Raw genomic sequence first — 16,533 nt, 5'->3', positions numbered from 1 at the left:
TTAACAACATCCAAACATTTTTGGTTATACAATGCGGAAAAGGAAACTTCCGCCCATAATATCTTGGAAGTCGGAGCAAAAGCTCAATGGAGAGAAAACCCTCGTCAAAACAGGCAAACATATTACAGCTAAACAGGACAAAATTAAAAGGAGAGATAAGGCTGTATATGTCATCTGAGAAAACACCTATACAACGTATAATCATCCATGATTCCATTCCCGACAGAGGAAAACTTAGTTGATAGGGCAATATACAATTCTCACCTGCGGAAACATCTACACAACATGGGTATACTCACTGATGACCCCATTTGTAGGTTATGCAATGAGGAGAAAGAAAAGTTCATATATATCTTCGAATTCAAAGCAACCCAATGAAAGGTTACTTAGTCCTTTTAATACTTAAAAGGAGGATCAACTCAATTGGAGTGAACTAAGGAAGTAGGGAAGTAGACTAAGTAAAAAAAAAAGTTGTAGTATTTAGGGGAACCCCATTTACGACATTTTGGTTGGATATTATGATTTTAAATATTTACAAAGCTTAAATGTTTTAAATGTAGTTACATATAGTTAAGGCTCTGTTTACATTACAAGAAGAGAGGATTTGGGATCCCCTTTGTAAACCGATTGCCCAAGAGAGAAAAAGGTGAATGGGTCTCACAGCACAAAAGATCCTTTGTGAAGGGCTATTTTCTCGAAGCCGATTCCGAACGATCTCGATGCGTTAACGGGCGATTTATGCCGTGAATCGTTGGTTGGAGATAAAAAGAGTCTAAAAATAAACGCCGGTACTGCCACGTTGAAGGGCGGCGGGTTGGCACCGCAAGCGCGCTGTCGAGGGCCTCCTGGGAGTGACAGCCATAGTGTCCATTGTATCTTCGACGTCCGCTAACCAAATCACATAAGTACAAATCTCTATTTCCGCCTGTGTAATTCATCGAGGGGAAGATTGAATCATACGTTTTAATAAGTCTCTCTCTAAGGAATAGGATATATACATCGATTCATTGGATGAATCTCATGAAATATTCATGGGCCTGCTTTGTTTTGTACCATTGTGATGTGTCAAATTGAATGATTTTATGGCCATTCCTTCCAAAAGGCCTAATCCGCTTTTAACGCCTTTTTCCAATGTTCGTCCGTACTACGTCTCGTTTGCAGTTACGACTTTCATTTCTAACAACTGATAAAGAACCTAAGTCAAATCCAAATCCTGTTGCATATTTTCTAAATCAAACCATTGAAAATTGTCTTTTCGTAGCTGTGAAACAGTTAAACAGACAAAGAAAATGACAAATCTTCAAATATAAAATACAAAACAAGAAAATTTAAAATCAATATACAAGGTTTTCGGCTACTCCTGTTACAATCATTACAAAATGTTGGAATATGGTTGGAAAAAACAAGCATGTAAAGGAAAATACCTGTTTTTGAGAATTATGTTTAATATACAATAATTAGGATCTTGAAAATGATACAAAAATTAATTACAGTTATAACTAACATTTATATTTAGCAGAATATGAAAAATAAAGGATTCTTGTTTTAATTTGAGATTTTTTAAAATATAAACTAATTGGACTTAATTATACAGGGTGTTCGGCTAATCGTGTTACAAACTTTATCAGTAGATTGTACATTCAAAAAGGAACCAAAAAGCCCTAATTAACTATGGTCTGAATCTCAACACTTGCGAAGTTATTCCACTCTTTCTGATATTTTAAGATTTCCCGACCTTGCTGCAAATAAACAATGATAACTCCAAAACTAAAAGGTTTTGGCCAGATCCGCTGATACCATTGAAAACTAAATTAAATTTTCAATAAGATGTGATCAATATTAAATTGAAAACCTTCGGGAAATAAGCGTTTGGTAGCGAGAACTTTGAAAAAAAAAATATTTTTTTTAAGTTGAAAAACTTATTATGGTGATTGTAAACTACACTTTCCAAACCTGGAGACCAGCAAGTTTCAAAAAACGTACTCAAAATTCAAAAATGTTTAATAAATTCATTCAGAATTTCCTTAGGTTTTTATGTTTTTGTATTATTCATCTTTCCACCTTACCAATCCTTCAACCACGGTTTTTTCTTTTCCTTCATCAATTTCTTCATCTTTGAGAAAAGTAATTAAAAAACCAATTGCACCACTAGAAAGGATATTAAATGGAGTACGTTTTTTTAACTTGCTGGTCTCCAGGTTTGGAAATTGTAGTTTAGAATCACCATAATAAGTTTTTCAACTTTGAAAAAAAATATTTTTTTCAAAGTTCTCGCTAATAAAACACTTATTTCACGAATGTTTACAAATTTTTAGTATTGATCACATCTTATAGGAAATTTAACGTCGTTTTCAATGGTATCAACGGATTTGTCCAAAACCGTTTAGTTTTGGAGTTATCATTGTTTATTTATTTGAAGCAAGGTCGTGAAATCTTAAAAAATCAGAAAAAGCGGAATAACTCCGAAACTGTTGAGTTTCGGACCATAGTTAATTAGGAATTTTTGGTTCCTTTTTGAATGCAGAATCTACTGGCAAAGTTTGTAACACGAGTACCCGAAAACCCTGCTTACGATATTCCATACGTATAAATTTGTTCAACTTCGTCATGTGAGAAACGGCCATACAGTTGTAAAATTGTGTATCGTTTCAACAGGTTTTATTAAATAATATAATAATCCTTATAATAATGATAATAATGTTCATTTTGCAAAATAAATTACAATCAGAACCTTTTTAAATTTCAATTCACCATTTTTAACTTCAAATAAACCCTTTGTAACTTTAAATTAACCCTTTTTACCTTTCAAATAACATTTTGTAAGATCAAACTAACCATTTTTAATTTTAAATTATACTTTTCTTTATTTCAAATCAACCATATTAACAAAAATTAATTTTTTAAAAATTTCAACTTCCCTAGCTTCGTATCAAACTTTACACAGACCCTCAGATCCCACTTGTCCTCGAAACTTCATAAATTTCTGGAACCTTATCCCAACATCCTAGTTCAAAACTATCCCTGCCCGCCATGCTTATCGCAATTTCCTGCTTAGTAAGGACGGTGAAAAACAGTGTACTTAATGGATTACTTCTCCACTCTTATAATGCTACAACCCAATAAAAGATAATAAAGTTTGAAATATTGAAATTATTACACTTTTCAGCAAAGTTCGTACGGTTCCAACCCGTCCACGAACGCTATATGAACCAGACATCCAGATAATAATTAATCACGATGTTCCTCCCTAAAAAGAAACCATTTTCATAACATTTCCATCTTGGAAAATCCCCGGGATTTCTTTTCCCGGAGGATATCTTTTAATAAACCTGTCACCCCAATATCCATAATTTCAAGAGGCCTTTTAAAAGAGGGCGGTTTGCAGCCTGGTAAGCCGGAATCTTCTCCACCGAGAAATTATTAAATCGTTTATAATGGAACAAAAATTTCCAAAAAAGGGTATATTAAAAAAAATCCTGCGCCAGTTTTACCTGACCAAAATTGACATCTAGCGGACACACATACACTTTGATTTGATATTTTAAGTTAAGTCAATACGAACAGAATCTGTCGAATTATGTATGTTTCAAATATTTGTACATTTTCAATTGAAAACATCCAATTCAGTCGATTTATGACAAATGGGGAAAACATTCCAAAAATGGTTCAGATACTGCAAGAAGAAAAAACTTCGCCTGTGCTTTTTAAGACTTTTGGTATTTCGTTTATACCAATATTAAGCTCAGCTGAATAATTTTTTTGCGGTTATTTATGAAATTAAAGTTGATGGAAAATTTTCGCCCTATGCAGTGTCTATTTTTAATTGGTCCACAGGAAAACACAAAACCTGTAAAATATATCTATCTAGCTAATATGTAGCATTTTACGTCAACCCTTTTCAACTCGAAATTCAACATTAACATTCAAATGACCATTAAATAAAAAATTTTTTTGTCAAATTAAAAATTTTTATGTTTAAATTAACTTTTCTTTTATTTTCAACTAAACCCTTTTTTTAACTTTAACAACATTACATTTTATATTTGATTTTATGTAACTTTTAATATTAATTGTAATTAATTTTCATGTGGAATTTTAGATAAGAACCTAGATAAAAATATTTTATTTTGACTCAAAATTTTATATATTTTTTTATTTTTAATGCAATGAAAATTCACATAATCTTCTTAAAGTACAATTAATTTATAGTTTTTTCGTTTTTTATGTTCACTTTATCCCCTTTTTCACTTTTAATTAATATTTTCTTTATTTCAGATTAACCCTTTTTAACTTCAAATTAACTTTTTATATATTTCAACTTAAACCTTTTTAAAATCAGTCACCCGTATTAACTTCAAATTCCCTCTTTTTTCCGTTCAATTAACTCAGTTTAGAAACCAGGTTTCTAGAGAGATTCAGGCCCCACACTTCCCAACACTTCCCAATAGGGAATGCGAGCTACAAACTAGCACCCAGCAGACTTGTCTAATCGTCCAAAAAAACTTATCCAGTTGAACTCACCTCACCAAAAAACACTTCAAAAAACGCTGGGCTGACAAAGGGACGTCCTAGTTTCCACAACACACCACTGTCATACACTTATTAAACCAATATACCTCAAAACTTCGGTTTTTTTCCCGGAGCGGAAATTCTTGTTTGTTACACGTTTTATAGTCAGGTGATCTCTCACAATTACTATTAAAAGTGATATAAAATCAAATATAAAAAGAAATTTTTGTATAGTTGAAAGGGGTTAAGTTCAAAATAAATAAGATTAATTTAGAGTGAAAAGAGGCAAATTTGAAGTTAACTACGGTTAATCTGAAATTAAAGTAAGTTAATTGAACGGAAAAAAAAGGAATTTGAATTGAAATGAAATTAACTTTTTAGATATTTCAACTTAAACCTTTTACATATCAAAGTCACCCTTATTAACTTCAAATTCCGCTTTTTTCCGTTCAATTAACTTACTTTAATTTCAGATTAATCCTTGTTAACTTCAAATTTGCCTCTTTTAACTCTAAATTAATCTTTTTTATTTTGAATTTTACCCTTTTTAACTATATAAAAATTTATTTTTATATTTGATTTTATATCACTTTTAATATTAATTGTTTATAATTTACATGTAGAATTTTCGATAAGAACCAATTTAATATTTTAATTTTTTTCAAATTAAAATAAGTATTTTAAGTAATAAAATAAATTGATAATAAGTAATAAGTTAATACGTAATTTTATTATGTTTTCCATTTTTAATTTCAAATTAACTCTTTTTAACTTCACATTAACCTTTTACGATTTCTAATTTTCTTGTTCAAATTCAATTAACTTTTTTTAATTTCAATTCATCTGTTTCAAATTTAAAATTAAACATTTTAATTTCAAATTAACACTTTCTTTAAACCTTTAAAAAACCTAGCTATGAAAAATAAACAAGTAAGACAAATTCCTGTTTATTTGTTATTTTTTTAAATATTAAAATTATTAGGCTTTTAGAAGACCACATAAAAGTTAATTTCAATTCAATTAAAAACGATATAAAATTAATTATAAAAAATGAAGGTTTTTTGTTAATTTGGATTTTTTAAAGGTATCAAACGAGTTTTTATTTAACATATCACATGAAAATTATTTACAAATAAAATTAGTTATATAAAATTAAATATAAAAATGAATCTTTCTTGTTAATTTACATTATTTAAAGATATAAAATGAGTTTTTATTTAAAATATCACATGAAAATTATTTACAAATAAAATTAGTTATATAAAATTAAATATAAAAATGAATCTTTCTTGTTAATTTACATTATTTAAAGATATCAAATGAGTTGTTATTGAAAGTATCACATGGAAATTATTTACAAATAAAATTAGTTATATAAAATTAAATATACAAATGAATCTTTCTTGTTAATTTCGATTATTTAAAGATATCAAACGAGTTTTTATTTAAAATATCACATGAAAATTATTTACAAATAAAATTGTTATATAAAATTAAATATAAAAACAAATCAATCGGTTTTACATTTACTTGGTTAAAACTTTAAATTATAATTGGTATAATTTTCATGCCGTAGTTTTTTTTTCAATTTTAACATTAATAAAATCTATTATTTTTTAACTATTTTTATACCATTTTTAATTTTAATTGTAACTGATTTCGTTTGGTTTTATAAGAATCATTTATTTTCGGTTTAAACAAACATCGTAAATATACAGGAATTTTATTTTACTTTATTACGTTTACCATCTCCCAAGTTTTTTTTAATGCTTTGAAGAAAGGAGTAATTTGAAATTTTTAAAAATTAATTGTAGGTTAAAAAGGTTTAGGGCTGTACTTTCTTAGACACATTTTACATACAGAATTGGACGATAAAATTAGAGGCGATAGATATTTGTGCGTGGCATAAATGTGGTAAGATCCCTGCCACAATCCTTTTTATTCCCTTATTTAATTTAAAGGCCGAACTGAATGTACAAGTGGTAAAGTGCCCGCGGTTCTTATTTTATTTCACTTTAAGGGTGGCAACTTCGCTCTCGATTAGCTGCTTTGCCAACTGCAGATACGCCTCCGTACTTGAGAACTTGAATAGGCGTTGGCATGGTGTCAGTAGTAATGTAGGGTCACTAATCATTATTTACGGTTCCTCCCGTTCAAACATCCTGCCCTACCGTCTCCCTTCCGTTCGGAGGCGAAGGGACGAATAAAGGCAGACAACCGATCTAATTACTTTTATCCAAGGCTTTACACAGATCGGACGATAATTATCTGAATCGGAAATGGTGGGTTTGAAAACCTACAACGCACTTTTAAACGATATGGCACCTGGACAAAACACATATTCATGATATAAAAAAAAAAAAATTATGGAAATTTGGTACTCACAGCCTTTCCACGGCGGCCAGATCTTGAAAAGCGCCTTTTTCGATCGTGTGGATCTGGTTCCCAATCAAGTTCCTGTAACAGGAAATCATGCGATCACATGCTCATGCTTCAAATTGTGCAATTTACAGAAAAATAAAAGAAAAAAATAAGCTACGTTTATTATAGTCTACATATGATAAGTATTTGTACAAATAGAAGCTTTTCGTATTTCAATTTATGGCTGTGAGATGTGACAGCTGGATCCTCCAGCAGTTTTATTTTTTGGTGTTGATTACAACTGCGGTGGACTCGTGTTTGGTGATTGGCTTTTATTTGTTTACACGACCTGCCTTAAACAACAGTAAAAACTCCCGACAGAGTGTACAGATTAAAACAAGAGAGAATTTGCAGACCCAAGGGAGTATACACATAAAAGCCAATCAATCAACACAAGTAAACTCTATTGCACTGAAAGCACTAAATCGTTATTATTTCTATTAAACAATTTATTTTATTTCGAAATCGAATAAGTTCAAAAGCTATCATAACACAATGAAGTGGTTGCTTGTAAAATAAAACGTAAAGCCGAAACGTGGTTGTTATTTCAAAAAACGCGAGACTATGCGGATGCAGTGAAATTCCTGACTCAAATCGAATGGCTGAAATAAAATAAAAAGATCGCGTGCAATATGCACCCACCTTAACAGACAGATAGTGTAAAAAAGAGAAGAACCAATAAGCTCTTAAAAAACCATTATGGCACCAGGAGGATTGATTTGAGAATGTAGCTTTGTCTAAACTTCATCTTTGACCGAAGGCTTTCTTGTAATCGTGCCGTGGTGGGAAAATCTTGGATTGAATCCATGTCTCTACAGTTAAGCACTGCGGGTATTAGACTAATGATAACCTACGGTCGGTCGTTTGTTGGACAGAATTAGAGGTTGGAATGGTATGGATTCTCAGTACTGCCCAGAGGCTAGTGTGACTAGACATTACTGGGGTAATGAGGACAACAACCACTGTTGCTCTGAAGGTCCTCATGAATCTACCTCTACATACTTCATCTAAGAAAAATCTAGAGCGACAATTCAAAGGGAGGAACTTCAGTGGATAAGGTTCACGGGGATGCTTGTTGACGCCATGATCCCAAAATTCAGATTTTATGACAAATTAAAAAAAACGATAAAGCAGACTAGGGAAAAGGGATTAAAGTTTAAGCCGACTATATTTGGTATACAGGTGGCCTCAATATAAAATGAACCAAAGAACCTGATACCGGAAATAAATCGAGGACTCGAATGGGCAGTATGTCATTGTATTTGACAATGACAAAAAAACTGTTGAACACTGCACCTGGGACATTGAAAAGCTAGGTATTACCAGCAGAAGGATAGCCATTTATTCGGTGCCAGGTAGTACTGAAGCCCAGAGTTGTTGGTTACTAGGGCATATAGGGCTGAAAGGCAACGACGACCCCAGCAGTGGAATTTAGAAAACTGGCTATTTTCTCAACGGTAGTAAAGTCCAGAACAGTTTCGGATAGCACAGGCCTTTCATATATTGGGAACAACACCCTTGTTCGGGTACCAGTGCGATGAGGACACCAATCAAACGTGAATCCTTTTGCAACATTCCTAGACACTGTTGACTTTGGAGGCATACTGCCTCAGAACAGCAGTACCAAGCCTCTGCAGATTTTACAGGAAGACAGCGGAAATTGTCTTTCGTTCGTGCGAAGGCCTTTGCATGCTGGGATTCCTCTGGAAATGGAAAACACAAGGCCTGATGGATATACCAAAGGGCTTTTGAGAAAGCTTTGAGTGTAAATCGCTTTAAGCCTAACGATGAGCTCTAGGCGATAAAGATAGCACAATAAACAATCGTCAGGTTGCTCATGGACGTAAAAATGGTTGACTTCTATTCCGTTAACATAATCCTGGGGAAGACCAACTGAACACGGTGCGTAAGGATCAAATGAGACTCAGATTAAAAGAAATGTAAAACATAAAAGTAGGTATAAAACACGCATCAATTGGGTAAGAAATTGACGTTTGAGATCATAATATTTTATGACACATACTCTGCTAGAAAATTAGGGATTTTTATTGCTTAGAAAATAGAAAAATCAATCCTATATTCACTGCTAAACGATGTTTTATCTGAGTAGAAAAAGTGATAATCATGCTCGAGGGAAATCAGCGCGATATGTTGTGAACAAAACAGCATCTCAGAAGCAGATAAGCAGGTGTGCCAGAGGCGTTTTGCCAAGTTTCGAGGAACGTTTGCATTGAAAAACAAAGATCAAGGCACGGCAACAACCTTAAACCTTTTATCGAGAATGATTCGATAACGTGGACATTGAGAGGAGACATGCCCGGCGTTTTGTACCTACAGAAATTTGAGTACCTACGAGTTTTTAATTTGGGTTGTCTATCTCCAGGGAATGTTCAAAATATATAGGTTTTTAAACTTCAAATTAGCCTTTCTTAATTTCAAATGAAACATTTCTCTAAAGCGTAAAAACATAAGTGGTATGAAATATAAGCGTGTAAAGTAAAATTAGTGGCTTTTTGCTATTATTTTTTATTTTTATTTTTTTACGATGGTTCGCCCTCAGAGTGTTTTTGAAAAAAAGCCCAGTAAGTATGTCTGGTTCGAATGCAGGGCCGCTGGATTCGAACCCGGGACCTTTCCTAACAGAGAACTGTAGGTGTCAACGCCTAAACCGTTGCGGCCACCGACGCCCCCCTTTTGCTACTATTACTATCATTATTATTTAGCACAATTTTTTCAAGTCAAATCACCTTTTTTTACCTTCAATTAAACGGTTTTTAACATTTTAAATGAACCTTTTTTAATTTCAAAGTAATCTTTTAAAATGTATTTATTCCTTTAAATTGACCCTTTTTTAATTTAAATTAAGCATGTAAAATAATATTCCTGGATATTTGCAATTTTTTTAATATAATTTTTTTGCCTCAAATCAACTATTTTTTTACTTCAAATTAACTGTTTTTAAAATTTCAAATGAACCATTTTAATTTCAAATGAGCCATTGTTAATTTAAAAGTAATGTTTTTATATTTTAATTAAACTTTTTTAACTTCAATTTACACTTTTTTCAATTGGAAATTAACAATTTTTTACTTCAAATTAACTTTTTTTAAATTTCAAATGAACATTTTTTAACTGCAAAATAAAGTTTTTATATTTGAATTAAACTTTCTTAACTTCAAATTAAACTTTTTTCAATTAAAAATTAACCATTTTTAACTTCAAATTAACCTTTTCTTTAAACGATTAAAAAAGTTAGCCGATGGTATGAAATATAAACATGTGAAGTAAAATTGATGGATATTTGCGATTTTTTTCAATATAATTTTTTTTGTCAAATCCTCCTTTTTTGAACTTCAAATTATTTTGTTTAATACAATTATATTATTACATGCAATATAAGCATGTAAAGTAACATTATGATTTTTTTACATATCATTTTTTCATATCAAATCCACCTTTTTTAAGTTCAAATCATTTTGTTTGATATAATTACATTATTAGTTACATAATAAAAAAATATTTTTTTAATATAAAATAATTGAGCTCTTAGAAAACCATATCAAAATTAATTGCGAGTAATATGAAAAATATGTAAAATTATATATAAAAATAAAAGAAAAATCACTCTAACGAATGTTTGAAAAACATATTTATTCGTTTAAACTACCCCTTTTTATCTACAAAATATTTTTTTTACTTTGAATTTAATCCTTTCTTTAAAGCATAAAACAATTCATCTGTTGAATCATCTAGTGAAATTAGAGGAATTATTGGCAATAATCTCCAGATAAGGTCTTTTTCTTTTCAGAACTGGAAAGAAAAAACTTAAATATATAAATCCATATTAATATAGTTATTGTTTCCGGCCTGATTTTTATTTGGTAGAATATAACCTCACCTTCTAAGCATACAAAGGAAGAAAAATCCAGTCGACCAGGAAGGGAAATAGGTCTATTGCGATTAACTTTGCGTTTTGATTGATTTTTTTTTCTTTCCGGAAGTGAAAGAACGGTTGAAGGCTGGGTTAAATTTTTTGCCTAAAATACGCTAAGGAATTTCACCAAATATGACCAATTTGGATTAACATCTAACAATAAGACAGATTAGTCATATTGAAGCAGTTATTCAAGATTGAAGAAATTCAGGGCCAAAGTTCAATGCTACTATGAAAAATCAGGCCAATTGAAAGCTGAGGAGAAATTGTTTTTCAATGTTAACAGAAAATACCTTCGGTTCAATTCTTGGATTAGCTTCCAAATATTAATTATTGATTAATGAACTAACATTACTTCCTGATCATTTAGATAACGTCTATTATTTAAATTTAACTTATTTTCAACCTTTTTTTGACTTATAAATCGTAATTATTTTTGATTTAAAGACAGACAAAAAATAAACCAAACCTGTTTTAATACCTAGATAATAGATCAGGGAAAGCCTTTAAAACATTATTTTAATCGATATTATTTTCAATATTCCTTTTTGGCTTTATTTTGTAAAACAAAATCAATATAATTAATGTCGGTGTGTGTACAAGAAATATTCGAAAAAATAATTACACGCTCGCCTAGAGAATGGGCGCCGAAGACGACTCTATTAACATTCAAAATACCTCTCGATTAATATTAATCTTGGTTTAAATACCTAGAATTAATCATATAATAATAGTAGCATTTCGAATGAGTTTGGTTTTGTAACAGTTTCTTTTTTCATCTGTTGTCCATTTGATTGTAGGTCAGATTTAAAGAATACACTAAATTAACTTCAATGAGACGACGTCAGGGAGGTTCGTTTCATCATATCCATTAAACTTTCTCCATTCCTATTGAAATATCGGCGTTTAAATAATTAGAGAATTTATTGTGCAATACTTCAAATCTTGCCAATTTAATATATCGGGGTACACAACAATGATACGTGTTAGGCCAAGTCAGCGAGAATAGACGGACCCAAGATCTGCAGATGAATCACAGGGTAATCAGTAATTTAAACTGATCGACTCACATTCATGGGGCTAGTCTTGACGGTGTACGTTTCACTCATGCGCGACTTCACGGTATCTTCAGAGGACAATTTGGTCCACTGATAAGCGAACACCAACCGAAGACCACCCGAGCTTCAACGTACCGTCGCGATGGAAGATTGGCAGTTCTTCTGCTCTTCATACAACATACTTCAACTACCATGAACTGGTATTCCACGATCATTTCACGACTTCTTGATAAACTGACTTTCGCTTGGAATTACTGTACGTGTTCAGCCAAACAATCCAATAACCTTCGCGTCCAAACTACCATTATCCTCAGAAAAATCTTTCAAGTTCCATTTTATGAGTCTAGCAAAACTACTCAGACAGACCTAAATATCACTTTTGTCCAAGAGGTCGTGTTGACGGTTTCATAGAGCCATCCCAACCATTATATATTCTTATATCCAATTACTCTCATCCTGACGAATTCCTTCAAACCATCCTTGCTGACTAAACAGGCGAATACCACGGATCTCTTAAATAGTGTCACTATCACTGTGATAAGAGATACTAGCCTTTAAAAAATTTGTAATATCACCGGCGTGCTGCCATGGATATTTTAAGCCTTGTGGACATCCCTGTATTACGAATTGCTGGTTCTCAGGATGGGAATGTATAGAGAGGGCTCGAGCAGTAGGGAGATTCATCGAGTGGTTCGTCTGCAACTTGTGGTGATCACTTCGTTGACAAAAGGAATGGTGAGGTAATTGAACGGTTTGGTAAAACCACACAGTTCCAATCTGTACGTCCAAAATGGTCGCAGTTAAGTATTGTACGCTCCAGAAGTATTCGTATCTTTTTGTTGTTGAAGTACAGTGGACGGCAAGACTGATTTTCCAATGTGAACGAACACTGAGTACATTTTACTTCATTCAGTTTCGTCCTCCACAAGTTTTCAATAAGCTCAAGATGTTCTTAGATGTTGGAGTTTGGATAGGATTGCAGTTAGAGGACAAAATCGAATTTAAAAAGTCCCTAGCTAAGAACGATTATTTCCTTATGCTTTAACTATTCCGCACCTAATTTATGAATACTATCACTATCGTCAATCAACTTTTTCTATCAGTATTAATCGGTTTGATTGCATTCACAACTGGACTTGTAAGATTAGGCAACAATCCTGTAAAATTTTTTTAGAATCCTTGAAGACCACATATTGTCAGGTGGACAAATAATGTTTGAACGCATGACTTTTCCTCGGCGAAAACATTAGAAATTTGTTATGCCACTTTTTTGACTCACTCTATCGTATGTCTGGGTTTTATCCAGGGATAGGGAATAGGAATAAAAGAGAAGGGCACAAGGCCTTCTGCTCCTCGACCTTGAGTAGTACCTATTGTGCTCCACTGTTTTTCTTAATTCACTAGTCAGCTTCATGTGGTTAATCAACCTCCATGCCTTGCCAGCGGCCCCTTAGTGTAGGATTTTGCTTGTGGCTTTTCCTAACCTAGTTGCAAGAACCTGTACCTGTGTAGACCTTCATAAAAACATAAAATGTGTTCTGCGGTCTCCTCCTCTTCATGGAAATATCTGCACAGTGTTTCATTTGTCTGTACTCCTATCGGCTGCATGTGCTTTGTTAAATGACAGTGCCCTGTCAGGGTCCAACTAAAAACCTGGTTCGGTTGCGGTATCCAGTAATTCCTTTGTAAGTTTAACGGATGGCCCTTCTACGAATCTCTTCGGGTACCTCATGGCTGTGGTATTGTTCCACCAGGTTTTGGACTCATTAAGGATCCATTTTGAGATGTATCTTCTTTTTTGGCCAGATGCTAAGGCACAGTAGGGTTCAAGATCTAGAAAGTCCATGTTGGCTACCTCTTTGGCCAACATGTCAACTTTTTCGTAGCCTCTTTCCCTCGACCCATGCCAGGTCAGGTCAATAGTGTCGCTGACTTCCGCTAGGGCCTCCATGCAGGTCCAAACATTCTTTGCCTTCATCTCGCATGAGGCAAGGGCCTTTAGTGTTGCCTGACAGTCACAGAAGATGGCTATCTTCCGGGAATGTATTCCTAGCCTTTCATTTCCCTGGGGCAGTATTCAATCGCTATGATTTCACACTGGAAAACCTTAGCATATTTGCCTAGGTTTCGGAACCATCGATGTGTACCAGAAGGAGTTTCCCTCAGCGTGGATCCATTCTTACCGTTCTCGTACCTTGTACTTTTAATTAAAATTTTATTTTGGAGTAGTGGTGTCAATCAGCATGCCTAATATGGCAACTGCCTGTATCTCCTCCCTCAATTTCCATTGTTCATTTACATGGGCAATCCTTGCAGATGGTTGTCCATTTATGCGTCTGGGGGCTGCTCTTCTAGTTTCTCCTTGGATTAAAATATGAAGTGGTGAGAGATTTGACAAAACCTCCAGGCGCTTAGTTGGCGTAGTGTTCATGGCTTCTTTGGCATAGACTTTGGGTGCCAATTAATAGGTTGATTGCTATGGCCTGCAGAGTCTTGGTCCACCAAACGGTCTTACTTAAGATGCAGGGGTATAGATAGACATAGGGTCATTTTGGGGTTAAATCCCTAGTTTTTGGCGCGGAGCCTTTTGCTCGACGATTTTGGCGCACTGGGTGGTTTTGGTTAAATGTTGATTCATGTGAGCCGCTGGTGTAGTGTGATCCGTAGATATTTGGCTTCCTTGGAAAATAGGATCGGGGTCCCGTTTAGACTTGGAGTTTTAGATTTCCTATTGTCCTCTTCGTTCTGAATTATGATTTTTTGTGGGGGGGGGGTTAAATGATAGGGTTTTATCTAGATACACACAATATTCCGGAGAATACTTGAATATTTAGTCTCCTAGGTAGGACGTAATTACGGCATGTACATCAATATCCGTATGATATTTAGGAGCAAACAAAACCAAGATTGCACTGTAATTTAAACCGATCGTTTCCAAACCAACCCCGTAATTTGTGACCTATTCCGTACCGTGTACATTGCGTACATCATTTATTCAGCTAGCTAGACGTTCAGTAATTGTGATATCAATTTTAACATAAGTGCTGAGAAAACTGAAGTTTTCTTCTAGTGCACTTTGCCCCTATGATACAGCCATAAATTAAGTCTAATCGTACAGGTTCACATCTTAAAACAATTTAGTTGTACCTCCATTAGCTTGTTGTCTGTTATCAGTTCTTATGGCATTAATGATCCAAGTATATCTCTTCTTCCCGTCTGCGTAAGCCCAAATAAACCCCGTCCATTCTGATAAAACCTTTCTTCCCACATTCTGCATTGTCTTTTTAAGACCAATCAAATCCTATAATTATTTTCTATTCGGCTAACCGGCCTTAAAATACATTATACTTTATTGTAAATGTTGTCTTGATTAACCTTTTAATGGTAAGTGTGGGAAGACTAATTTTTTATGAAGTCTCCTTGATGATTCTTATTTTTTTCAATCGCAATAACATAATATCTGAACATTGTTAGCACAGCTCTATGGTATTTACAAAAAAAAGAAGTAACAAATGAGAAAAACCTTCCTGCGTTGATAGCACAGTAAAATTGGACGAACAAAATAAATCATAAGGGGAGGCTACGGTGGATTGCAGATTGTCTTTTTTAAATCAATTAGTTAATTTTTTGTGATACTAGCCTCTAGGACGAAAAATATTAGACAACGTAGTCACAACAAAAGCAGAAAAAACATTTTAACGAAAAAATGTAAATTTCTTAAAATACTGACGATCGAAACAGTCATCAATTCAAATGAATGTTTTTTGTGATACTAGGTGAAAAAAGACATTAGACATAAATTCGAGCTTTCCTGCCAATGGGCCAATGCCCCAAAAGTATGCTGAATAATTTCCCTTTCAAATGATTTTCTAACGTTGTTACGCATGTTATATATATCAGTTGTTCTAGTTTTCACGTAGTTTTTTTTTCATTAAATGAGATTAGATATAGGGATTCGAATCCCGCTCGTGGCATTCGACCAAAACCTTACGTAAAAAGATTAATTAATTGAAAGAAGTAATTTGGTCAATTGACCCCGTGGCCACTTCATATGTCGCCGAGAATCGAATCTTGATTACACGACGTTTGAAAAATGGCAAAAAAGAGGGAAAATTCGGAAAGTTGTAGGTTGAGATGGGGAGTTGGTGTCCGTCCGAGTGGATCGAAGTCACGATAGCTCAAGTGGTAGAGCAGCGGCGTATTGAGCCGAAGATCATGGGTTCGAATCCCGCTCGTGACACTAGCTTTTTCATTTCAACAAAAATCTTACGTAAAAAAATTAATTAACTGAACGAAGTAATTTGGTTAATAGACCACTAAATATAAATTAAATATAGCAAAAGTTATAAAAAATAAAAAGCGCTTCCAATAAAGTTGGCCGAAAAACATTTTTTAAATACGTTTTATACGATAAAATTCGTTTTAGGCACCATTTACAGCAACCACATTGGTAACTTTCCGACTTTTGTGCATTTTTGCCATGTTATCGATTGATTTTTTAACGTAGGATAAGGAATAATGAGCAGGGTTTTTTAATATAAATAATTTTGGCCCACTTGAAGTGCATTTTGGCCTTGTCACCCTAACCCCTGTGCCCTAACCATCCCTAAT

General features: G+C 33.4%; 1 protein-coding gene across 2 annotated transcripts in view; it reads right to left on the bottom strand.

Annotated features, from left to right (window-relative positions):
* The window catches only part of LOC106664739 (protein slit), a 456,738-nt gene that overhangs the window by 130,189 nt on the left and 310,016 nt on the right, over positions 1-16,533 (bottom strand). For both annotated transcript variants that reach the window (XM_014390718.2, XM_014390719.2), the window contains exon 3: positions 6,895-6,966. In XM_014390718.2, the coding sequence (XP_014246204.1) occupies positions 6,895-6,966 (72 nt within the window). The remainder of the gene's footprint in view (positions 1-6,894; positions 6,967-16,533) is intronic.

The sequence above is a fragment of the Cimex lectularius genome, unplaced genomic scaffold (genome assembly GCF_000648675.2).
Source record: "Cimex lectularius strain Harlan isolate CLEC.00 unplaced genomic scaffold, Clec_2.1 scaffold212, whole genome shotgun sequence".
Taxonomy (NCBI): Eukaryota; Metazoa; Arthropoda; class Insecta; order Hemiptera; family Cimicidae; genus Cimex; species Cimex lectularius.
This window is presented reverse-complemented; position numbering and strand designations above follow the sequence as displayed.